Here is a 27,250-nt window from a genome sequence, read left to right as displayed (position 1 = left end):
TGAAGAATTTAAGGCTTTATTTATAACATACCATTTTTCTTAAAGAACCATATAACAGTGGACTGGTTTACAACAAGAGTCGATGCAATAAATACAGATTGGGAATACAAGGGGATACAATATGAAAATATAGGCTGTGTGACGACATGAGGAAGTCTAGCCCTAGGGTCGAGTTAGCTCAGTTTGGTCACCTGCACTATCTGAACAGCCATCACAATTTACATGCTCATCATTTCAAGAAAAAACTAACTCTTCTAGTGATTATTACGAATTTAAAGAATACCAATATCACAAACTGTGGCCGCTTGTTATGAACACAGACAGAACAAAGAGGGGGGATAAGCACATAAATGAGCCTATTGTGTAGGACTACATGGATCATCAGCACAGTTTCAGTGCAGGAATACAAACATTGGAATGCAGCAGCTTCACCTGATGCTACATCATCACTCAACAAAGTTATCACTACTTCAGTGTTCCATCATTAATACATCTTTTAAAAAGTGGGTATTAAAAAGAATGTTGTCAAGCTTAAAAAAAACATTTGTATCACTGTATCTCATTATTCTATGCTACTACAACTTCTTACAACATTTGCTGCTCAAATCAAAGAGTTGAGGTGAAGAAGGAATGCACTCAAGGCAACATTTCATTTTATGCTTCAAGATAATAAGAAGACTATGAGGATAGCAAAAGACTTGCTCTGTTGTGGACTTGATAGAAATACACTCGTTAATACTGCTCTGGAGGTTGAGGTCTCCACTAATAGTCAATGCCCTGATCATTGTAATGGGAGCTGTAGTCGTCATGGTAACCTCCGTGGTACTCCTCCTCCTGGAATTCGACCTGATAGTCACTGTCGCTGATCTCAGAGCCGTTGGTGCCAGTGCCCTGGCTGCCGTTGGTGTGTATGACCGGCTCTGTTGGGGGGGCGCAGTACTTGGGGTCATAGACCTGGCGGCCCAGACCGTACACACTCATACCCCTCTGAGACGCCACCTTGTTGGTGCCCATCTGGAGAGAGATGGTGGAGTTGTCCAGAGGCTGCTGTGCCACCTTCTGGTCGTAGATGTCTCTGCGGGTACCGGGGGCAGACATGCCCGCCTGCAGGAACCAACACACAAACTTTACCACATGATACTATGCATGCACTCATTTTGTGGTGAGTTCTGTCTAATTGGACATTTTGAAAAAAATCCCAGTAAGAATGTTCACAATTCAGCAATGATGGCTTATGCTCATCAATCAAGATTAACATTAAACCTATTTTATTTTCAGTAATGTCAAGTTATTCCACACCTTTACAGACAAAAGTTATGATTTAAGGGGTTTCCTCTCCTCCCTCTGGTGGTTCTGGTTTTATTTGTCCAGGTACTCAGATATCCTATTATGAACGCCTCCACCCCTACACAATAGTAGTGTATGGATTTACATGGAAAAAATTGCAATGAATAATTTCAGCAGCAAAACCTCTTTTCAGACACAAAGTCTGTTACTCTGGATTATCCAAAGACTACACTGGAGACTGTTTTCACTAGAGCTACTTTGACCTGAGGAAGTTTAGTTTCCATGAAAACTGTTGAAGGTGGCTGATGAATTTTTCAAGTACATGACTTTCTGCCCTACAAACAAAACTAATTCTTCCTCCATTATATTCACATAGAGGCAGAAATAAGAGACGGATATCTCAAAACCTCATAGGTAACAACATGGATACCATCAGGTTTTGGATACATATAATACTCGTTAGTGGGATCATTAGTTGATGATACAGATACAACAACAGCAGGTAAAAGCTGAGGGGATTTTAACCTGGCTGGCTCCTTTGTTGGTTCCCATCTGAAGGCTGATGGTGGTCTGGTCATATGGTTTGTCAGTCTGAGTCTTTGGATCATACAGATGTCTTCTGGTTCCATATGCAGTCATTCCAGCCTGACTCGCACACTTGTTTGTTCCCATCTGAGGAAAACAGGCCAACAAAAGGATCTCATCAGATCTAACCATATTTCAGTCTAAATTGTTTAAAATATAGAATCACTGACTTCAAACCTTAATTCATTTTGCAGTAAACTGTTTCTTTATTTACGGATCAGGTGTTTGTCCTGCTTTATAGAGAGGTCCTACAACTGAAAGTATGGCTTTTTAATGAGAGTTTTAGTGTCCCATGACTGTTTAATTGTAGAAGAAATAAAATTCTCTTGGGAAAATGTGAATCTATTTACTTCTCTGGCACCAAGATATTTAAAGCTGCAATCAAAACAACGGCTCTCAGTGACGTCAGCCTAAAGATATCAGTTCAAGTGTAGTGGTGACTGGTTGCATAGTTACCTGCAGTCCAATGACACACTGACCAGCCTTGATCTTCTCATTGTCGAAATGTCGAGCCTGTTTGTCTGCATATTTCACCCCGATATCAATCTTTGTGTCCATGCCTTTGGTCTTTGCCTGAGAGAGAAGAAACACTGGTCACAGAGCTGATGTGACACTGCATTTGGTTTCCTATAACAACAGAAAACGTGCACCTCAGTAGACAATGACCTTGTGTACTGATGAGTGTTCACTCACCATGCTGGCCAGTGCTAGCAGTGTGGTCTGGACTTGAGTCATGTTACCATTTTCAAACAGGTCATTGGCCTCAAAGATGTCATTGGGCTTCAGGCCATAGGCCAGGATAGCTTTGATGAAATTCCCAAGGTTTTCCAGCTGCAGAGGGCAACAGAAAAAAAGTTTAAAAAAAAAAAAAAGGAGTGATGGGGGCTGGGACTGGGACTCAAACAAAACCATGAGGAAGTAGTAATGGCACAAATAAAGCTGTTACTGAAAAGGAGAGCCTGACGTGCTGCGAGTGGTCTGAAAGGAGCTGAATGTCTCCTTTATGATGTTGACTTCTGAGCTGCTTTCTTTATAGGAGTCTTTATTATCAGCAGACGGTGTGACTGAGCTGGAAAAAGTGCAGGGCATTCATCAAGCATCTTAAGACTGGAAATCATTCCTAACTGGTCAGAAATATCAAAAGTCATTGTTTTACCACACACTGAAGACTTGAAAATATGATGACGTGAAATGTAGAAAACAGCAGCATTTTAAAATACAGGCTTTATGTGTATAGGTAAATAAGGTTATATATGCCATAATAAAATGTCTAATTTAATAAATAGCTTAAATATTACAAAAATATTTACCCATAAACCATTTGCATAGGCTGTATCTCTGACAGGATACTCACATGGATTAAACAATAAATTGAAATAAAATACATTTAAATTTGTAGGCTAGATCATCTGATTCACATCAGTCATTCCTGTCCAATCACATCATTTCACACTGCCTTTATTAAAGCCACATCTTGCATGTATTGTGTAATATTGGACATCCAGCAATGATTATGATAAACAGACTATTAACACATGGAATTTATTATCTCTATCATCTGTCCAACTCACCTTTCAACTGCACCTCCTAATGTGTTCTTATAGTTGGGGGAAATGATTTAGAGTGATGCAACGTTGGGAAATGCAACGTAACAATATGAACATATCTTATTAATATTGCCTCACCATCAGTCATTTTAAATAATGAATAATTAAATAATGAATGAATGAATCAATGATTAAACAGGCCAAATAAACCCATGATTTGCATGAATGCTGCTTGTTTTTCCATACTGTCACGCTGAGTGGTGGAACAATGAACGGCACTCCGGATTATCTGCACTGTGTTAGGCCTATTACTGCTCAAACTCTTCTTCCACTGAATGTGCACCTGGAATCTCCTGCCTCTCCTGGAAACTCCTAACAGGCTGGGACTCTTCTGGAGCTCTAAATACTGTCAGAGGTAATGCTTTAACTCCTAAAAGTCAGATTGAATTTGTGTCACTCTGAGAATGATTGGCCAGTTAGGACCAACTTCATACTGTGAGATGCTTGATAAATATGGCTCCAGATCTTACCTTGTGCCAGTTCAGTTGTGAAAGGTTGATTTTCTTTACTGAACCAGGCTGAAGCTTATTAATCAATCTAAGAGAGAAAGAAAAACAAAATGTATCACAACATAATGTGATCAAATATGAAGGATGAATGTTTTGTCAGCATTAACTACAGAGTTCACATAAAAATCCTAACACCACAGTCTTCTGAGACACACTTACTCGCAGAGGATGACTCCATCCTTCAAGCCTTTCTGGAAGTTCTCCCCAATAGACATTCCTGTAACCTCCTCGATCCAGAAGCGAAGCTCCTCCTCCTTCTGTTGGTCATATTTCTGAGCAATCTGAAAGATAAAACATTTCATTAACTCTAAACTGTGGGGAAAAAACCTATAAATATCAATAAGAACTGATAACTTCCAGCTGCACTAGACCACTTAACCAGTCGGCAGTTCTGTATGGTAATGACAGGGAAGTGAAGTTTGAGTTCTTCACGCCCAGAAATCCTTTAAAGTACAGAAATGTCTTTCTGTACTGCCGTTCGTTTGTCTTCAGAAACCCAGCTGGTAGATCCTGACTATGTGATAAGTGATAAGAGTGGGAGTAAGACAAGGTCTGAAGCAGTGATTGCTTTTTAAATATCTCTATTTACTTCTCTGTAGACCACTCTCACAGATGTGTGAAACCAGATGCTTGACCTGGACGGTTTGTGCATTCTGCTGAAGTGTTTGCTCACTTGGGAGACACTTTTACCAATGAATTTGGATTTGTCTCTCCCTGAGTGAACATTACCCACAACAGCTGAATGTCATTTGTGCTAAAAGGATCAATTTATATTTTGCACAGAGAGCTGATGGTAAGCTGAGCTTCAACTCCACTGTTATACAAATCTTGCCTGGACTAAACTGCCCAGCTGCCACTTCTGACAATTTCACATCCAAATATGATCGATACCTAACACAGACCAGACAAAACTCACCTCAAAACAACAGTCTCGGCTAAATAAAACCTCATATTCAACTATTCTGATTCTGAAACATCTGTTGTTAGATGACAGCAAGATAAATAGGGAATCACACAGTTCAATCAGATTATCTGAACCACTTATTATTTGGAAGAGAAAACAAAGGTGACTGATGTATATTTTTTAAAAGGCCAATATTTTTTTTAACAATTAACTGGTAAAGAATCCTCTTTAAACTGGGTTACTGAGACCTCTGGACATTTCTGGGACATATACCAGAAGTAAAATAATGTAAAATAATCTAGTAAATCTTATTTTACTGTCCTCCTCCCATTAGCTCTCTGGACAGTGTAAACAGTCTTTTAGTGTTGGCTGACACTGCATAAACATCCCACAGACAGCTCTGCTCATCCACAGCAGGACAAAGAGCTGCTTCAGTTTATAGTCAGAGAAGGACCACAAGAGACAAACCATCTGCTGTCCAACCTCAGCACAGTCCACTCTGGTTTCCTGTGGACATCCTGCACTTACATACTGTCCCTTTGTCTTTCACACACTAAATATCACAATGTTGATTTCTCTTCAAAGTCTGATGTGTTATTTGGTAGAATTCTTGTGGTTTGACCTTTACAGGCACTAAGGTAACCAGGTTACAGTCGGTTTTCTCCTATAAGCCAATTTCTGTCAAAGCGAACACTGTTAGAGGAGCTTTTCTTATGTGCTAGTGAAATATTACCACCTGCTAACATAGGGGAGTTTTACCATTAAATACCTCCAAAGGGTTAGTGAATGAAGAAATCATTTTTTGGCAGTTGTGATAATACCAACTCATTTTCACTAAAAATACCAGGTTATATTAGAAGCACACATATTGCCCACTTCCAACAGTTGTTGTGTCTCCTGTCCTGCTAGAGAACTCTTCACTTGTGCAATTCTTTTCAGTAAGCAAAGTCTTTTTGTGATGAGCAAACCTCAGTCAGAAATGTTTCTGCTTACAGAGAGTGAAGACACAAATTGGAAGAAGGTCATTAATAAATAAATTCCAAACAAAAATAACAAACACCAATAAATCCCTGGATTTAAACAAAATAAAAATGGAAAGAGAAGACACAATGAGCTGCAGGCTAAATATAAATACTAATCAGTCTCCCAGCTGGGTTTTGCACATAGATACAGAATCTTGTTCTGCACTGCTAAATAGCAACCATACCACAGATCAGCTGTCACTGGACACCACACCACAGCTGAGTGAAAACCTTTTTCTCACTCATCAATTAAGATATTGCCAAATATATTCTTTGCAGAAAGAGACATGCCCTCAGTACTACTGTAGATCAAAGTATAGTGTGGCCATTATTATCTGAATTCATCGTTTAGTCTATAAAATGTCAGAAAATAGTGAAACCTGAGTTGAACAGAAAATCTGAGACATTGGAGAAGATGGAACCAGAAATTTCTGGCATTTTTCCTTGACCTGGACGGTTAATTGATTATAGAAATAGTTGTTAATTGACTACATGATTCACTGACTAATTACTTCAGCTCTAATCAAACCAAAAACTATGGTATTGTCCATTACTACTACTGTGCTTACAACTAGAAATGTGTCTTTAGGTTGAAGCACAATTGTGTTGTGACAATCAGCAAAAGTAAAGTGTGTAATAAACATTGCAGATTATTAGTTTATATAGACTCATTTGTCATTTTTTATTAAGCTACATAAGTCTTGAGGACAAAAACAGCTCTTAACTTTTCTCCATGTCAAAGAAAGGTTGTCTCATGTCCGTCCATCACTAGTCCTCCTACACTGAAGCCTATCAGCAGTCACATCCAACACTCAGCGCCAGTTTCTTCAAAAGCTAAGCCTGTTGTCATCTCATGAACAGACAAAGAATGGAATCTTCATGTGCCCTTCCCTCCTCCCAGTTCCTGTCAAAAGGCAAAGAGGATGTTGTGTTCTAAACTGTGACTCAGTGGAAGGATAGAGTTAAAGGTTACATGTTCTCCGGTCATAATATCAGGGTTGAAAGCTGTGTCATTTAGGAATTAATGTGAGGCGTTTGTGTCTATGGAGTTTGAAAACAGAGAGAACCCCCACTGAGAGGCCAAAGAGCTGGAATGATCGGAGGGAAGGGATTTTTCTCTCTTTACTTCTCCCAGCCGTTATTTTCAAGGAGGTTTGCTAAGAAATGAGCAGGCATTGGAAAAAGGGATCTAATTCTCTTGATGGAACCATTAAAGTGAGCTTCTGAGGGAAAAATCTGGAAGGTTACGGTTCAAGCCTGCTGGAAGTGAAAACCAGACAAACCCTCTCCCCATTTCATCTCTGTACCCAAAAGCATTTCCTGATGACAAGACAAAACTGCAAGCATTTGGAAAATGGGTTGAGTGAAGCCCGTGCTACTGTCCAACACTCTCAGAAGAATGCAGCGTATGTAGTCTGAACTGGTTTCAGCCAGAAATTCAGTCACACATGATCTAACCAGGGTGATTGTAATCTTAACTGAAACAGTGAGTGTGATAACAAAATCATCCAACCACAGTGGTTAGTCAGCATGAAGCTGATTGGCATTTGACTGATTATACACATGACCGAGTACTGAACCAAGGCTGAGCAAACACACCAGCTGCTATTCATTAATATATAACTATCTCTGAGCTTCAGAAAGTCGCAACATACCACATACTGTGGTGAGAGCAGCATGTCACCAACCAGTAGAAAAGCAATAAGTCAGAGTTTCAGGAAAGAAGAACACATTTTCTGCTGCAACTAATCATTATTTTCTTTATTGATTCATCTGTCGGTTATTGCTTTGATAAATCTTTGAGTCTATAAAACGCCATTAGCATCACAACTTCCAATAGTTTGCACCTAAAGTCCAACACCAAAACATAGAAAAACAGAGAAGCAGCATTTCCTCACACTGGAGAAGCTGGAACCAGAGAACCAGCTATTTTTACTTCATCAATGACTTCAACAATTCATTGAGTAATTCTATGTCTATTGACTAATGTCTTCAACATGAAGTAAAGCAGTCAGATGATGCAAACCACAGTCTGACTGAATAAAGACATTTCATCATTTCTTATCATATTATCCTGACTGCAGTACACAGAGAACCCAACACTGTACAGTTTGAGCATACACAGAATCCAATCTGTTAATACCATGAATCTACCAGTCATCTAAAAACCCACATGCTTGACCAGACTAAGACAAAGTGAGATAATGACTGACATTAGAATGGTGGACAGGGGCTGTGTGTCACACTGACTTGACGCAACAATCAGCCAGGTGTGTGCGGTTGTGTGAAAACAACCAGGGTTTGAAGTTGACAGGTTCTCCTTTTTCATTCTTCACACTTCTGTCTCTTTTCACGTGTAAGTGCAAAACTAAGGAAAGACTGTCCATTTGAATGATTTGTCCAATCGAGACGGCAAAGACACAAAGACACAGTTATTGGAGAGAGATCATGGCTGTTTGGCATTCCATACAGGTGGAAACACTTTGCCTTAAGTCATGGTCCGATGGCACGTCACATGGCCTAGATCTTTTTTTTTTTACCCTTAACAGTCTAAAGCCCCACTAGCGTCCCCTAGAGGCCACAATGTTTGTTGTATCCACAGGTGTAGTGTTTGGTATACGCAGGCATACTGTATATACCCACCTATATATCTGGGTGTCATCTTTGACAACAAACTTCACTTTGACCAACAGGTGAAGCTGGTTGTTCAATCGTGCTTTCTGCACCTTCAAAATATTGCGAAAATTAGATCTCTTTTTATCAGCTAATGATCTGGAAACTGTCATTCATGCTTTCATTACATACCGCTCAGATTACTGTGACTTGCTGTATTTCTGTCTCTCCAAACTTCAACTAGTCCAGAATGCTGCAGCAAGACTTCTCATAAAGTACAATAGAAGAGTCCACATCTCTACACTGGTTACCTGTACGCTTTAGAATCGATTTTAAAATTGTATTGATTACTTTTAAAGCGCAGTTGGGGTTGGCCCCTGATTCTGTCACCTACTTACTAACCCCTTACGGGCCTGAATGCAGCCTGAGATCCTCTGGCAGAGGTCTGTTAGTAATTCCTAGGTCGAGGCTAAAAAGCAGAGGAGAGCGAGCCTCGGGAACAACATGCCAGCTCTGTTTCTTTTTTGAAATCTCTCTCTTAAAAACACACTTTTTTAGAATTGCTTTTTCTTAAATCAGTTATTCTTTTTGTTTTTACCCTGTTTCAGTTATTCATACCTCTCTTGTTGTTTATCTGGTCATTTCTCTTGTTTTTATATCTTTGTAAAGCACTTAGTAACTTGTTTTTGAAAAGTGCTATATAAATAAAGTTATTATTATTATTATTTACAGTTACCTCCCTAAAATAGCCAGAGATACCATATACTGTAAAAAAAAATAGATAGAGATAATAGAATAGAGAATAGAGAGATACGCATTCTATTTTGCTGAACCATGCATTTTACACACGTGCAAATTATATCTGTGTGCACAAACCTTTTTCACACATGCACAAAATATTTTTTACTGCTGCAAAACTGAAACTTATTACACATTCATAAACCATTTCACAAGCTCAAAATATTTATGACCCTTATTTGATTCCCTACTCAAGCAGCCCAAAGTTTGACTCTGCTTAGAACTACATTTACACTAGTTGTGAAGTTGTGTAATGGGTCTGGATTGATTTGCCCTTCTGTCCAGATAAGGACAGAGGTCCGGACTTTGAGAAGCCCTGGTCTAGGCTGATAAACATGTTATCATTCCGGGGCTGAACAATAGTTTAAGGAAGGGAATCTTTCCTGTGAATCTAAAATTGGAAGCATCTCGCTGACATCATTACAGACTGGGTAATCACAGAGCTGCACTTAAAACAACACTGAGCAACAGGACTCTGGTGTCAGCACTTTGCATGGGAACTGACATGCTTGACTGCTAAAACTGCAATTCCCATCAGTCAAAGTGGAAATTTAAACCAGGATGGACCTGGGGCTTGTATCATGAAGCAAGTTCAACTTTTTCTTTGGGTTTGATACACTTGAGTCACCAGCTTTGGGGTTCTGGGACATCAAAAGATAACTTCAGGCTGTATTTGGGAAGATAAGACACCAAGGATTAAATATAGAACCTTACAAAGAGACAGGAAGTCAGGAAGCCTGGGAGTTCCAAATTACAACTACAAATTACATACAAACAACTTGTATTTTTGGTCTTTTACATCAGTTACGGCAGCTTGGCACACCATTGAGGAGAATATAGTTAAACCATGGCACAGTATTCCCTTCAAAATCACTGAGGCCAAATTTGTTCAGTTTGTCTCAGAAAAAAATGAAGTCCCTCCCCTGACATCATTCTCAGTTTCTTCTGTTCAGTAACTACAGTTTATCAACTGGTGGAAAGCCTTTTTCTTCCCCATAGTGGAGTGGCTCTGACAACATTTACCCTCTCTCAAAATGTACCAGTAAATTATAAATAAATTATAATTTTGTTTAACTCTACTTCCAAACAGCTGACACTTGGAGAGGTTGGAGTGAGGATATACTACCTTTCATTGCTTCAATTAATGGATGCAGAGTTTGGAAAAACATTCAACTTTCTTTGAGCAACACTCATTATTCATTGATCCATTATAAATATCTAAAGCATATTTTACTCCTTGGATTTTATACCAAACAAAGTTGTTGGCATCTACACAGCGGGAGTTATGCTCCAATGGTTCTACTAGGACATACAGTATTAGCTCACAGTATGAGCATACCAAGAAAAATCTCTGTTATGGAAAGTAGTGAGCATGTAATGTGTATAATTCTTTAGTTCCAAGCTATCATACAGCCGAATGAGTCTTTGCTTCATTTATCATGGTTACTTCACAGGTCTGTCAGCTGCAGTGGTTGCTTTGATGGTTGGACATGACAGTAACCAATGTTCAAAACAAGTAGCAGCCAGGAGACATGGGGCGAAGTCGAAACATTTAAAAAGTATTTGGGGGGCAACTTTTGCCCTCAGGTCTGTTAAAAATATTTGAGGAAATAAAAGGCAGTGTTTCACAAAATGCAAGCTGGTGACCTTACAAACAAATGTTTTAACACAGCAAATTGCTAAAGTAATAACCAATAAACTAAACTATTCAATAAGTCAGTCACAGCAACCAGCCGTACTTCATGGGCCACTTGAGTAGAAGTCATATTATACATGGGTGTCACTGTCAGACTCTGTGTCATCTATTTCCATTGCTGCTGCTGTTGGTGCAGCAAATTTACAGGATGTGCTCCTTCCCCATGCAGCTTTATTGCTGGGTGTCTTTGTATTTTTTTTCCCACTTTTAAACTAGCTTCATCAATAGTCACAGAGCTGGATCAACATCTGTATAAGGTACAGCCGGCATGGCGGGACAGGGAGCTGACTCTGTTGTGTTACACGTCACGCCGCAATGCTGTGTAAAAGCACACACGGTGGCGGCATTACGCCGGCTTTGTTTGGTTCAGTGTAAAAAAGCAAAGGCAGCGTAATGATGGATTCTTCATGTAGGCTGTACATGTGGCTCACTTCCGGCTCCGGAAAAGATGGCGATGTTCAAAATGCCAAACTCACATATCAATGTGTGACGTCACGGTGGCTATGTCCATTGTTTTTATACAGTCTATGTGACCATCACACACCACAGCATTAAACAACTTAAACCAACTGAGATGAAGAAAATAACGGTGCAGTGGAGAGGCTGCTTTCCACTGCTGGAGACATGACGTTAATAACAACACAGCTGAGCACCCCCCCCCCCCCCCCCCCCCCCCCCCCCCTTTGTTATTCTCATACAGGCAGGAGACTGGAAGATCTTTCAAATAAATGAATTCATTAATTAATGCAGTTAAATGTTTTAAAATAAAAACGCTGTGGACCATTTATCTTATCTGCCAGTTATGTTTCATATTGTATTTCAGTGGACTAAGGACAGTGGTGAATGCTTTGGCACATAGTAGGCCTATACTGGACCAAGAGACTGAAGATAGTGCCCCTTTGTCTATTCCCAAAGATTCATACCACTAAAAACACGTCTCTGGTTCATCTCGAATCTACAGTCAGCTAACATAAACCAACCGTGTAAAGCTGAGTTAGGAGATAACAATAAGATAGCTAGTGATTTTTAAATTGTAGGACAATAATTGACAGTTCTTCAAAATGTGCTTAAATGTTTTTAAGCATAGTCAAGTCTTCAAATGTTTAGCTTGAATCAGTTTTCATGTTTATTTGCATAATTATTTGCTTTTCTGACGTTATTTAAAGACTAACTTAACAGCAGCTGAGATGCTTTCTGTTTTTTCACTGACCTCCAGTGGTTCAACTTGTCACCTTGCAGCAGTGATGTAGAAGTGTGCTGCAGGGTGTGTCAGTACAATGTAACATCACCGATGGCAGTGACAACAGACAGACAGCACACTACTGGCCGTCAGTGAGATAAACCAGACTTCAACTTGCACCTGGAGAGGATAGTGACACACTGCTCAGCCTGCTGTTACCCTTTCATTATCATCTCTTAACAGTTTATAACTGCAGTAGGAAAAGGAAAAAAAATAAATTGGTGTTCTGTGTGCTATAATGGTTTGTGTTATCTGGAGAGACCACAATGCCACCCTCTTTAAATCTAGACTCTAAATAACAACATTCAATATTTATGAAATTCTTTTCATAGAAAAGAGGAAGTTTCAGAGTGAAAAGCTGACCATCACCGAGCTAACTGACATCATTTTGAGGTTCAACAATCATAGCTGTGCCCAAAAAAAAGGGCAAAATTGATTAAAAGTTGATTACATTCAGACCTTTTTAGTTAACTGAGTACAGAAGTCTCACAAACAATGATTTGATTAAATCTGTCAATCCAAGTGGTCAGTGTGTGAAAGATAAAAGGCAAATCATTTACTCCTACTCACAGATTTAATATAAGCTAGTAATCATATTTCATTCAGTTTAAAATATTATTAAGGGGGTTCTTTTTATATTGTGTAGTGTATCCTGATGTCGGATGTTAAACATGGTCAAAGTTCCAAAACTTGAGGTGAACATATGTAGAAATGCTGCCTGCAAATCAAAAGCCAGGGCTTCAGCATGCCTGCAAACAACAGTCTGTTCTGTAGCCTTGCTCGCTGAGGTCGTTGTTAAGGTTTTTCCATGTGTTGTTTAATCATTTCCATTTGGCCAATTTCCTAGAATGAATCCTACTTCCATTAAGTTACAAAAGGTACAAATATGCAGTGTTGGGCAATAGCATCATTACAAGTAGCAGCGTTACTAGTTGAACTAGATTTCCCATTAGCACGGTGGTAGCATCTCTGTTTCTGTCTCTGGGTGCAAAAGACGAATTACAATGAATAAACACACATAGGAGGAAGAGTTTAGATTACTCTGAAATATTATTTTTGTAGTTTTTTAACATTGACCAGCAGAGGGTACAACAAAAATGCAATTCTGTACAAAACCAAAGTATGAAATGTATGTACATGTAGCTACTAGTACAGAGTGATCTCTATCTAAGTGATACCACTTTTTAAACTGCCAATCATATCAAATACAACAATAATGAAATAAAAAAAATACATAAAAGTAGCTTTGATGTACCAAACTACTTTTGTCGTGTTGCTGTAGCTTAACTTGCTACATTTCTCTGGGGGATAGCTTTGGTGTAGTGGAGCTTCATTTCATGTAGAGTAACAGGTAGCTTAGCTCACCACACACAAACACAACCTGTCTGCTTGATTAGAAAGCCAGACGCCCACCCAAAGGCAAACTGAACATGACGGCTCTGAAAACAAACAGGATGTATGCTGTGGTTAGTATTTCAAGCCCTTTTTTGAGGCTGTATTCAAATTAGACCATACACACTTCATCAACAGCAATAAGAACACTGTTCAATAGTTTCCCTTTAATACATTCAATGCAAAACACATAACAAATATGCAAAGTTCGGTTGTATGAACAACGCCCAAGCATGCTCCCGCCTTGGCTCATAAACAGCCTATCATATCCCTTGATAATGGAGTGTGCTACAAGTGACACAGCCAATCATTTAACAGGAGTGTTGTTGACATGTGACACAACAACAGAAACAGCGTGGAGTGAGAAAATAAGTGCAGACAGTGAAATTCAAAGTAAGGTGGTTCAATTCAACCTTTTTTTCTCTTGGTCTTCATTAAAAATAGATCATAAAAACTTTGTAGATGGTGATATAATTGTTCCATGAGGCTTGAAGGACACATTAGAGTCTGCTTCCGCCTCTAAGAAGAAGAGACTAACTGGCAGAGCTTGATGAGCCAGTCAGCACGGAGTCCATGACCCTGGTGAAAGGAGCAGACAAGCTGAGAGATTCATGGGAGAGAGCTTTCCAGTTGCCAGACCAGTCAGACCTTTAGCCAACACTTCAACCACAAGTCAAGTGTGACTGCTTGGAAAAAAAGAAAACAACAGAAACGATGGACCTGGAGTGACCTGGAGTTCTTGAGAGGAATGTGCGAAGGTCTCAGGTTTCGCTTTTCTTTTGCACACAGAGCAGGATTAGGTTACTTTACTTCAAGAGCTGGCTTTTAAACTGAAAGTGCATGAATAACAGGACAAAGTCAAAGTTACAAACAGTTAGGCTTTGACAAAATAATGTGTCCTTTCAAAATATTCCGTTAGGCCAGTTTCTAATCGTTGTTGGAGATAAACACTCAACCACTGGAAATCATGCTGCTTTCCATCTCCTCTTGACATCTCAAAAACACACAGACCTTACTCTCCTGAAGGTGAAGACAGACTTTATAATTATTGAAACCTACATAGACTAAACACCCCACAAATAACAACTTATTTCTACTAACATACAACACACAGACATAAGAGTAGACTGTGATAAGAGTAACAATCCCTAAATCCTGCCATCAGTTCACTTTGCATGCAAGAGGCAAAGTGACTGAGGGCACATGAGAGGTGAGTGAACTGTGTAACAGAGAGGTGAACACCTGGACAAACAGCACACTGCACTTTTTTTACTGTTTCATGTTGTTTGTAATGTTATTTCTACAGTAGCAGCGCGTGTGTGCCGTGTCCACACAGACAGAGTTACTGCTGCATAGAGTTTGACTTTGATAATGACCATCAATAACAGAATGTTTCATAATATTTCATTATAAATTTCAACTGACAAAACTGACAACAAATAAGGAAAATAACACCACTGAATCTCTATCTGAAAGCAGGTAAAACAACAAGCAGTTTAAGCTGATATCACAGAGTCGAGAAAAGAAGCTCCGTGTGTCACCGTCTCTCTGTCCCGGCGTGCAACATGCAGGCTGACCCGCATGTGTCTGTGACATATTCTACAGATATAGACAGTGAAACTATAGTGGAGGGTGTATTGTTGCTGGTATGATGTTAATATGACTATCAACAGATCATTTTCACTGTCTATTTTGGATGAGAAGCGTGTGCGTCAAATGGAAAGCTCTGGATGGTGCGCTGCTGCACCCGTGCATTAGGCACCAGGCTGGAGGTTCCTTGACGCACACGCCCTGCTAACACAGGCACATACACACTCCACTAACAGCTAGACAGTTACATGTTCAACACATCAGATCTTCTTTTTGAATGGATAAAGTCCCAGTGTAAAACCAGTGTTGCATTATGGGTTGTTTGTAGCATCAATGTTGCTAGGCTAGCAAGTGTCTTACAGGCTGTCTATAGTGAGTGTGTTAGTGTTTGGTTAGTCCAGTTTAACCTGCAGGACTTTCTGAAGGCTCCTGAAACCTGCTTTTCTGCCACAGAGGAAATAAATTCATGAGGAGTGAAAAGGATCTCTGCTGCAGAAACGGAACATGTCAAGCTGCCAAATACCACAGTCACAGATGATAAGGAGCTTAAAAAGACAAACACGCAGTCTTATAAATCATTGAGAGAGAAAATCATTGATTTTACTGCTTCCTGACAGAAGAGTCTGTGTGTATGTAACTATGATGTTTCTATTCATACCTCCAGTCCGAGTATGTTATATGATCAAGAGCTACTGTGACTAAATGCATTGAAGAACACTTCAATGCATGGAGAAAATGGAGAAAAAGGAAGAGCTAAAATTCAAGCTAATGTTAGCTCTGACCACCTGCTGCTGACAGCTCTCACAAACGCAACATACATCACAACTTTTCTTCAAAATGAACCAGTTAGTTACTGGTTAATGGGTGTGTCTGTTGAAAGCAAAATGAACCAAAACTGACATCCCTAGGTCAAATCCAACATGTTTGATAGAGATGCACCAATCAACTGGGAGAATCTGTTGGAACTCATCATCACTACGTACAGTAACATGAGTCACCTGTCACTAAAAACTCATTGTCCAAATGAATGGAACAGGTAGCAGAAACACTGACTCCTGTGATTACATTTAGAAAGAATCTGTATTTCATGTGGATCAGTTACGTGATAGCCAATACCTGATCCACTTGATCCATTTAACAATAACCAGTTGTTCTTGTATTGTTTTTATTCAACCCTTCAGTGTGGAGGCAGACGTCTCCATCGCAGAAACTTTCCCAGGAACTCAGGAGCTCAACTTTTTACCAGAGGAAACAGGAACAATATTAGTTCCTGTACAATAGTTCTAAACTAGTCTCTCCTTTGGGGTTACAACCTTTTAATAGTTCAGTGACTTTAGACTATTACCCATTGATTATTAATATTAAAAAAAGAACACTTACATTTTTGTTGCATCTTAATTTGAGCCCCCAAGACACAATGAGATTTCAGGCACTACAAACCCAGGAACTGAACCCTCAAAAGAGTCCCTTCTGTCAGCTGGTCCTGAGACTTACTGATCAAATAACACCCAATACTATTCAACCTCAGACCAGCACTGCTTTCCAACCACCAATCACAGTCAACCAAATTATTAAACTAACAAAAGATGCCTATCTGGAACACTGAAAGAATCAAACCACAACTCCAAACAAACTTAATTGCTATCTGGCCCTAAACCATGAGTATAAATTGGCAGAGTATCTCTTTACTGTCAGAGATACAAAGCAGAAACAGATCCTGAGTGACCACAGTGGAGCCACAGAGAAAGCACCATACGACAAGTCAAAGAGTCTGTGGTCACTGCACGACAGGTGAGGAAGACTCAGAGATGCACTTCCTCCTAAAATGTGACAAATATAATAATATGGAATACTTTAAGAAATTTGATTAACAAATCAAATTTATTTGTTAATACCCTCCTTCATCCTCCCCTAAACTTCAGCCCTTCATCAGCGCGCACACACACACACACACACACACACACACACACACACACGCACACGCACACGCACACGCGCACACACACACACACACACACACGCACACGCACACGCACACGCGCACACACACACACACACACACACGCACACGCACACGCACACGCGCACGCGCACACACACACACACACACACACACGCACACGCACACGCACACGCGCACACACACACACACACACACACGCACGCGGACAGTTTTGATGTTGATAGATTGTCTTTTATCTAATATTGTGTTATTGCTAATATTACTGTTTTTGTGTATTTGGTCTGTTTGTTCTTTTGTAACTTTAATGCTATTAAAGCCTTTGAAGTGAGAGAGAGAAAGAGAGCAAGAGCAAGAGAGAGAGCAGAGAGAGAGAAGAGAGAGAGAGCAAAGCCCTGAATTGAGTTGAGAATTACAATGTAGAACATTCAATAAAATAAGGAACTTTAACAAATTCAACTCTAAAATTCCAGATTTTAAAGGGACGTATTATGCTTTTCCATATTTTCAGACATATATAATAATGTCACAATGTCAGATATTCATGTTAAAAGTGGCCGACCTGTCAAATAACAAGATAAATGTATGTAGCAGTAATCCCTGTGAGCAAAAAGCAGCAGCTTCAGACTGCTCTCAACACTCTGTTTCCAACGGTTTTTTCTACTTTCAGCCCAAGCTGATGTCAGTTCGTGATGGATTTCTTGATATGGATCTGCTAGGTGCACAGCGCGCGAGTTTGCTGCTCCGCTCCGGGAGTAGTTATGCCAAGCCACGATGCCATTACACAGCACAGTAAAGTAAAATAAGTATTTTACCTGTTGGAGCTGTGCTGGTCATCTGCAGCTCTTTATAAAACATCTCACTGTGGCTGTTTCTGCTTATACTGTTCCTCCCTGCATTATTTCTAACTGATCCACTGAACAACTAGCTCAAATAGCTCCATATGTTGTTTCCATCGGTTTTTAGCACTGCTAACGAAGCTCCACGACTTTAGTGAGGAACATGATTCACTTCCTGTAAATTCTTCACAATAAAGTCTCCCATTATTTAGTCATTTAAAAGATTTTAATTTGAAGCAGTAAGGCAGGAAATGTTTGGTTTGCTTTGGCGGTACTCTGCTTTGGCACAATTCTGATACGTAAAGCTGGCCAATCAGATCAGAGTGGGCTCATGGGAGGGGGGCCTTAAAGAGACAGGAGCTAAAACCTGTAAAAAGAAACTGTGTACACTGAAGGGCTGCAGTATAAGATAAATAAGGAGTTTTTTGAACTTTGAATCATGCAAAGCTACTCTAGTGGAGTCCAGAAATAAAAATTTAGAGCTGAAATGAGCATAAAAGATCCTCTTTAATGACCTCTCAAAATTAAAAATACTCCTTGGAGAAGGAGACAGGATATATCTTGCTGCCCAATATGTATCAACATGCCACAACCTGAGACACACACACACATATAGATATACTATATAACAGTGTTTCCCCTGTATTCATTCTGCAGCAGCACCAGTGCAAAATTATGCAAATAAAATTTCACACAATCATTAATATCAATGGGCTACTAATGATTTTCACTCACACACAGTGCGAGCACGATAGCACCCTACATTACCATGTTATCCTCCCTCTCTTCATTCTTCAAAGGACATCTACATGAAAGGTGCTGTTATAAGAGCAGTGTAAAAAAGAACATACACAAGGGCAGAACATCAGGGGAACCTTGGTGTGATATAAAGGAGATCTTTGTGGGTTAGATCAAGGTTAGATCAAACCCTGGGCATAACTGACAGGGATCTATATCTCTATGCTATTTATATACCCCCAGTAGATTGTCCTGATTTTGATGAAGATGTTTTTGAAACTCTCCAGTCAAAAAACACCTATTTCCAGGCCCAGAGATACCTGCTGCTTCTAACTGGAGATGTGAATTGGATGAACAGGAAGTGAACCTGATGTCACCGACCCACAGGGCAACAACCATGTGTTTAGTCAGTCTCCCCTGTGTACCACACCAGTCCTCAGCAGTTGGAACAACCTTGACTCTGAAATAAATCAAAGTGGTAGGGTGCTAGTGCATCTCTGTTGGGCCTTAGCTGTGTAGGAAATTTAAAAAATAATTGGTGGGCAACTTTTGCCCTCAGTGTCTAAAACAATGGGGCAATTATAAAATTTGGGGGACACAAAAATTGTCATTAATGCATAAAGTTGCTGTTTTTAAAGTGAAATGAGCCCAGATTAAAATGGATACAGTAATCACCACCTTAAATAAAAAAGCAGAAGTGTGTGTATGATAGATATGTACAGATACCATCTGGATGTGTGAGTGAAATATTATCTCCTAATAGACTTTGTATAATGCATTCGTTTATAGATCAGTCTTTCACATGTACTAGTTTATGGTCTTTTTGAAACATCCTCATTAGAAACTCTAGAAGGTCTATTAAAAATATTTGAGGAAATAAAAGGCAGTTTTTCACAAAATGCAAGCTGGTGACCTTACAATCAACAACATTAACACAATTCTGTTAATGTTGTAACACTGCAAATTGCTAAAGTGATAGCCAATAAACAATTAACTACTGAATAAGTCAGTCACAGCAACCAGCCGTACTTCATGGGCTACTTGAGTAGAAGTCATATTATACATGGGTCTCAAATCGCATACTTCTGAACTTTCACTTAACATTTTGAGTGCATAAGTGCATTCACACTGAGAAGTATGGAAAAATGCAGTGCACTGTAAGTACCCGGATGGTGCACTCAAAACGGTCAAAAAGTTGAGTGTGGAACAACGGACACTTCTCGCTCTCAATGGTCGCCATCTTGGCTACGCAGGTGAACATCGCCACATTATACAAATGTAAGTTATACATGTGTTTTTTAGCACTAAGCACCACTATACTGTTGTCAGATATAAGCAATCAGTATATTTTTTGGGTTAATTTAGCAGTTAAATGATTTGGTAGCGTGAACGATAACATGAATGCTAATGCTAGCAAATGCTAATTTGCGATCATCATTTCCGGTAAGTGCACAATGGCTGTATTTGATTTGAGACGACACTACTCTGTTGAAATTCACACACTACACAAGTAAGTACATAGTGTACACAGTGTACTACACAAAAGTGTACTAACGGAAGTAAGTGATTTGATTTGATTTAAAAAAGCAAAGGCAGCGTAATGATGGATTCTTACCAGATACAACGCAGTATCTCATATATATGTATATATATGAGAGAATGTAGAAAACAGCCTGTATAGAACAGCACTGATCACCCCACCAGTCACACATGTAGGCTATAACATTAACGTTAGCTAGTCAAATTACTTACACTAATGTTAGCTAATGCACCAGAACAAAGACGTTTTAAAGTCTCTAGTGTTAGCGTTAATGTTACTAACCATAAGCAAATCAAAGATGCTTGTTTGGTGACAATGAGCTGAATACTTTTTAACTTGTTTGCTTCCTTTAACAAAGTCGTGATTAGCTTTCAGCTGTCCAAGGCTACGTTTGTGTGGGTGAGCCCTGCATACTTTAGGAGAGTCATCTTATTCACCTCTTCAACACCAGGCCAGTCTATTTACCATTTTTCAATTGTAGAAACAGCAACTTTCTTTGCCATCTTATTTGCCGGGGGTAGTGTTGGTGACGGCTCTGGATTTAGGTTGCTGTCTTCAGTAACAGTTGGAGCTTTTTAATGAGGTACCAGTCCATCGCAGCAGCAGGACTGCATGGCCTCTGCCAGGTGTCATTATAGCAGTGTAGTGTTTGTGTGAGTGTGTGTTAGAGATGTAAACAGAAATTAAATTAACTGAACTGAGATAAAAATGATGGCTTAATGTAGGATTAGGATATTGGTCTAAACTGGTAAATATAAAATAATTTTTTCAAAATCTTGGGGGCAATTTTTGCCCTTCGATCATGGTATTTAGGGGCATTCTGAGGCCTTAGGCCTGTACATAGTTAACAGTAGGTTCAGAGGGGACTCTTTAGGAAGAGAGTCTAGTGTAGTAGACTATACAATCACTGACAGGGATCCCTCCACTATCAGTGCATTCACTGTCAGACAGTAATTCCCCCTTTCAGATCACAACCAAACAAACCTGTTCTTTAAACTCTCAGGTCAAATGAGAGACACAAAAAGGGAACCCAGTAAGCTGTATAAATTAAATCCTACTTGGTGTAAACAAGATCATTGATGATATCAATGATATTTCATAAGGCAGTTATTAAAGCTGACCTTACAAAACAAAAATGGAAGCCTCTTAAAAGGCAAAATGCTGACAAATGGTTTGATGAAGAATGCAAAACCATGAGAAAAGACCTGAGAACAATAACCAAACAATCCGGCCTTACACATTAGATACAATGAAACTTTAAGCAAATATAAACATACAATTAGGAACAAAAAAACTAAATTATACCCACATGAAACTTGAAGATATTGACAACACCATTAATCAAAATCAATTCTGGGATATTTGGAACAACTTCAACACAAAATAACCACAAGCATTACCTATCCAAAATAAAGATATACCAACAAATCTAATTAGTTCAGATCAATGTCTTGAAAAGAAAAACTCCAAACATTAAAAGAAACAATTAAAGACAACCAAAAGCCCCTTGATTTCCCAAGTACTTGGGAAGAATTGACCACACAGATAAAATCTCTCTCCGGCCAAGAAAAGCTTGTGGTCCAGACAGCATTAAAATGAAATGTTGAAATGCAGCACCCCAGAGATGCAGGGTGCAGCGTTGAAGTTTTTCAATATCGTATTACAGTCAGGATGTTTTCCTGACATCTGGTGCAAAGGGCTCATTTCCCCCCCTTCATAAGAGTGGGGACAAATCAGAGCCTGATTGGAGACAAAGAAACTGAATTCTTCATCCAGAGAAGAAGTCTTTGTTAGGGCTACAATTTCAGTCCGACTTTATTTAACGTGTATAGAAATGAACTTACTGTTCAGTTGGATCAATGTGCTGTTGCTAGACAGAGAAGTGAAGTCTCTGTTTTATACTGATGACCTTGTTCTACTGTCTCCTACTGAACAAGGACTACAGCATCAACTGGACATTAGGGATGTGCAGAGGGCCCAGTATTTGTATTTGTATCTGTATTTGTTGAGGCAGCAAAATTATTTGTATTTGTATTTGAATAAAAGTGGAAAGAGGCTTAAAAATCCTGTTTTTGTTTTTGTTTTTATCACGCTCTTAATTTTAGAAAATGAAAGTGTTACAATAAGTGTTCATAATGAAGGAGGTCCCCACACTGGGTCTCTAGCTGGAGTCTCCCAGATCATAGACGACTGCGCTGACTACTGAGCTAAAACTTTACTCATGGCCTCATTGCAGACAGACCTCTAACTTACAAATATTTTTTAAAATATTTGTATGAAACAAATATTTGTATAAAAAAAAAACCAAACATTATTTGTGCTTTGCCGAATAACGTATTTGTATTCGGGCACATCCCTACTAGACATAGTAGGAAAGTTCTGCATGTAGAGCAGAATTAGGCAGATACTCACTAATAATTAACATTCACAAGAGAGCACTCACATTTTTTAAATCACCTTAAATCCAGTCCCCTAGACACCCTCCATTTCAGAGCTCTCCAGACCCAAGAGCTGAGCCTAAAAACAGTCCCCTATGTCAACTGCTGCTGAGACTAACTGGCCCCTCTCAGACACACGCTGACCAGTCTCACACCAACACTGCTTTCTAAAACACCAATCAGAGTAAACCAAATGATAACGCAATGTAAAGAAACCTGTCTGGAACACTGGAAAGGAGAAACTAAAAGCCAAAGCAAATTAGAATGTTAACTAAGATTATGAATTAGCAGAATATCTCTCTACTGTCAGAGATAGGGACAGGCTCAGTGACCACAAACTGGCCGTCCAAAAAGGACGACACAACAAAAAATCATGACAACCAAAAGAAAAACAGAATGTGGTGGATGTTGGACAGGTGAGGCTGAGACAGAGGTACACTTCCTGATACTATGTAAATAATTCAATGAAAGAAGGAACAAGTTCAACTCTGTAACCTCTCAAAATTAAAAAGACTCCTGGGAGAAGGAGAAAAGACATATCTTACTGCCCAATATGTATCAACATGCCACAACCTGAGGGACAGTGAATGACCTAGACACACACACACACACACACACATATGTATATATTAATATATATCAATATTAATATAATTCATATATATATACACACACCAATCTTAATGCTGTGTTGTATGTTCATATTATTGTATTTTGATGCTTTGGCAACATTGTTCTCTAAACTTTCATGCCAATAAAAGCCATTGAATTGAGCTGAACTGAACTGAGAGCAAGAGCAAAACAGAGAAAGAGAGAGAGAGAGAGCTATGGTCGAGCGAGTTAGGGAATGAATGAGAGAGAGGAAGCAGTGATGAGAGAAGGAGAGGGGAAAAAAAACTTTTTTCACTAATAGCTTCATGACAGGAAAAAAAAAACAAACAAACAATAGATTGTCACTGGAGAGCGAGGCATTCTGGAGTTTTCAGTCTCATTTTCCATCTCTGCATGTCTCCTTTTCATTCATAAACGTGTCCTCTTATGTACACAATACCATGTACTGACCTGCTTTCCTTCTCTTCTCTCTTTCTCTCTAGTGTCTCATAAACCCATGTGGGCTGGGCACCTTTGGGTGTATGACACTTGAATAAAGACAACATTCATTCATTCATTCGTTTAATTCATTTCGTGCAACAGTTAATACAAAAAAACAACAGGACGACTGTGTTTCCTCCCAGGAGAAATATGCTTTTCAAACAGTCATTGTTCAATCCATCATGGATCTAATTTGCCTGATTTTCACTGGAAAATAGTGACTTCATTGAAATGATTTAAGATTAAAAACCAATGTATTCATCAAAAAAAAAATCCTTTATATCAGAATACTCTGTCATTTGCACCAGCATACTGTAAGCATGTCTACTATCCAAACTATAAAAACACTGCTACCACAGAGCAGAGGAGAGAGTGAGATGCAGCGGGCTGGTGGATGGGGTCCTCATCGAGGGGTTTGTGCTGAAGAATTTCAGGAATGTAATGTATGCAGCTCGGAGAAGAGCATGGACTACTGATCACACCTTATGCAATGAAACCCAGATGGGCCCCTGCCTGTCCTACTCCTTTTGTGTATGTGCACTCTGACAGAGGAGCTCTTCTCAAATCAACTGGGCCTCTGTAGACTGTAGTTGTGGAAGAAAACTGAGTCATCACACTTCACCGACAGCTGCCTTTAAATGGAAAAGAGGAATCCAGAATTCTTTCAAATGATCATCTGTCATACTTCATACACAAGGATAACAACGGTCAAAGGTCAAAGACTGCTGCATCCAGAGTGGACATGAATACGTCACTATCAAAGTGCTACAGGATGTAGTAACATTTTTGTATTCTCAGTGATCATTTGGTTTTTTTTTACTTGCCTGATAGATTCCATAACAGACATGTTTCCATTTAAAGTATAATGGATGACTGTGTAAGTGGATGTGTTAACACGTGTAGGATGTGAAACTAGTCTTTTGGACTGTGCTCCAACAGCCTTTAACAACAGCTTTCATCCAGTGTATCACACTCTCAGAGTCAAACTTTCCAATCAGCTGGAGTAAGACAATGTCCTAAAATCTGACAAGCCATATAAAAAAAGTGTGTGGGGGGGAGACATGACATGAGTGGGCTTGCGTCAAATCCCCGTACTCATTCTCAGAGACATAACTGTCAAATCTGAACACACAGACATGATACACATATTCCTCCTGAAGATATCATCATCATCTCAGACATGCATCGTGAATAAACACCCAGAAGTCTGCTTACTCGCCTGAGAATCATCACATATGAAGTTTTCTTCAGTATCAAAGTAATCCAGTTACAGTTGTGTGTACGTCCATGTTACACTGCCAACAGGAAGTGATAACACATCATGCAGGATGATTTTAATGTTGCCAATATGCCACAATGTGGAGTGATGATAATATTAACTTTTTTCATGTTGCACTATCAATAATTCTATGACATTACTAACACTCAGAATCTTATATAATCTAATACAACATATACATGTATAGTTTAGCTTCTACATGTAGCCGTGGCTTTCAGGACAGTAGCTTTACCATCCGCATCATCCTCTCATTTCTGTGTGTGAAGACCAAAGAACTCATTTCTCAAGATGCCAGTTCTACTCCTGAAAGTTCAAATGAGTCACTTCCTGTTATGAGAATATTTTCCACAGTGACCTTACACACGCTTGGGGTTTTAAATGGGATAACCATGAACGGGGAAAATCTACTGCATCACTTTGTATCACTCTTCGGTTTCTGTTCCAGCCTGTATTTGTGCTTCTGGCTAAAATATCACTGGAGGTTGAACTTTTAAACACTGGCTGATGCAGCTTTACGCAGCACACACGCCTTCTCTCCTCACTATACTGACATGCCTGTCATGAATGCATGTGTGAAAAGGGTTAGTTGTTTTCACACTTAACATGAAGTGAAGTGAAGTGAAGTGAATGAAATACAGAATTTTCAAATCAACCTGTTCATACAACTACACAACCCTGTGTTGGCAGTGTCAATATAGCAATGACAGCAGATATGCTGTTCCTTGTGATACAGTACCAAACTCAAGAAAACTTCAAGTCACTACATTTCACAATACAGAGAAATCTACAGCAGTCCATGGCTGCTGGGATGATGGAAAAACATTCAGAAATAACTAAAACAACAGCATGCTTTCAGAATGGAGAGCAGTGATGTCAAGTACATGTCATCTGTAGTCAATGACTGATGATAACATGCAAAAACTGTTTTAGTTCTCCTCTAATGAGCTTCTCTAGAGAGAGCTGTAGCCAGTGATGTACATGAGAACATGACAGTGATGCACAGTGAGGAGATGATAGCCCACCCGGAGGAAGATGTTGTACCTGCGCAGTGTGCACTGCTTCTGATGATGTCATCATTTCAACTTTTCCTACAACTCCAACAATCTGCAAACTACAATCACTCTCACATCACTTTTCATTTGTTGATTTTCTTTACTTTGCTACTGTTGCATATTAGCCTTAATTATCATTTTAATAATAGCAAGCGCCTTTAAACTCAGTGTGAGTGAATCAACAGATACAACCCCCCCCCCACACACACACACACACACACCCAACACACACACACACACAAACAAACAAACAATGCAGTGAAGTAGTTTTTTTAAATAAAAGATAAGATTATATCTGTAATGCAAAGATTAACATGAGTGTTTTATCTCTAGAAGTGCATTTTGAACAAAGACTGCTGTGGCCCAAACAAAGAGGACAGAAGGAAAGAATAGTTTCCCATCACTGATGGAAAAAAACGTTGCTTATTTAGTCAACAGATAAACTTTTCTACAGACTTTCATTTGTTTTATCAGCCCAGACAGACCTTCATATTCGCTAAAATCTCTACGTTTAAACTCTGTTCACATTTCTGGCTTTGTTGAGGTAAAGTTAAAGAATTAAAAGGTTGGGAATGGCACTTTTTTTTCCCGAAAGCAGCGCGCATTTCTTTATGTAACAAAAAGGTTCCCAAAATTGGGGAAGCTTTGGAAAGTTTGTGCAGGCTGTGTGAGAGCTGAGAGGACATTAAAGAGCCTCTCTGTGACTCTCTCACTTGGACAAAGAAGCACAGCTAACGGTTAAGACAGCACTGATTTATTTACATGCCCTATGAAGTTCGTTTTTTCCTCTCTGAAACACAAATGTAAAGACAGGACTGCAACACTTACTTTGCTTCTCACTTCAGCAGATAATCCGTAGGCTGGTCCCTTATTAAAATGAGTCATTTTCTTGATTTTTTCGCGTAAACCCAACTTAATATCCTCAGCTACAATGTAGCAAAAAAAAAGCCCGCTGTGGAAAAGTGCTACCAGGCAGCGGCTTCAGACCCTCAAACACTCAGAGCAGGAGGAAAGTAATCCGTAAGCTTCCGTGAGCAGCGGCGCACCACACTCTCCACTATCTGCCGGA

The 27,250-nt window shown here is 39.4% G+C and overlaps 1 protein-coding gene across 1 annotated transcript; it reads right to left on the bottom strand.

The window, feature by feature from the left end:
* cnn3a (calponin 3, acidic a) lies at window positions 1–27,250 on the bottom strand. The gene is made up of 7 exons (XM_067577938.1): window positions 27,010–27,250; window positions 4,148–4,269; window positions 3,950–4,016; window positions 2,566–2,703; window positions 2,329–2,445; window positions 1,813–1,959; window positions 1–1,104 (listed from the first exon to the last, which is right to left on the bottom strand). Exons 1-7 carry the CDS (start codon window positions 27,064–27,066, stop codon window positions 763–765), a joined length of 990 nt encoding a protein of 329 aa, XP_067434039.1. The 5' UTR covers window positions 27,067–27,250; the 3' UTR covers window positions 1–762.

This window comes from Thunnus thynnus, chromosome 21 (genome assembly GCF_963924715.1).
Source record: "Thunnus thynnus chromosome 21, fThuThy2.1, whole genome shotgun sequence".
NCBI lineage: Eukaryota > Metazoa > Chordata > Actinopteri > Scombriformes > Scombridae > Thunnus > Thunnus thynnus.
This window is presented reverse-complemented; position numbering and strand designations above follow the sequence as displayed.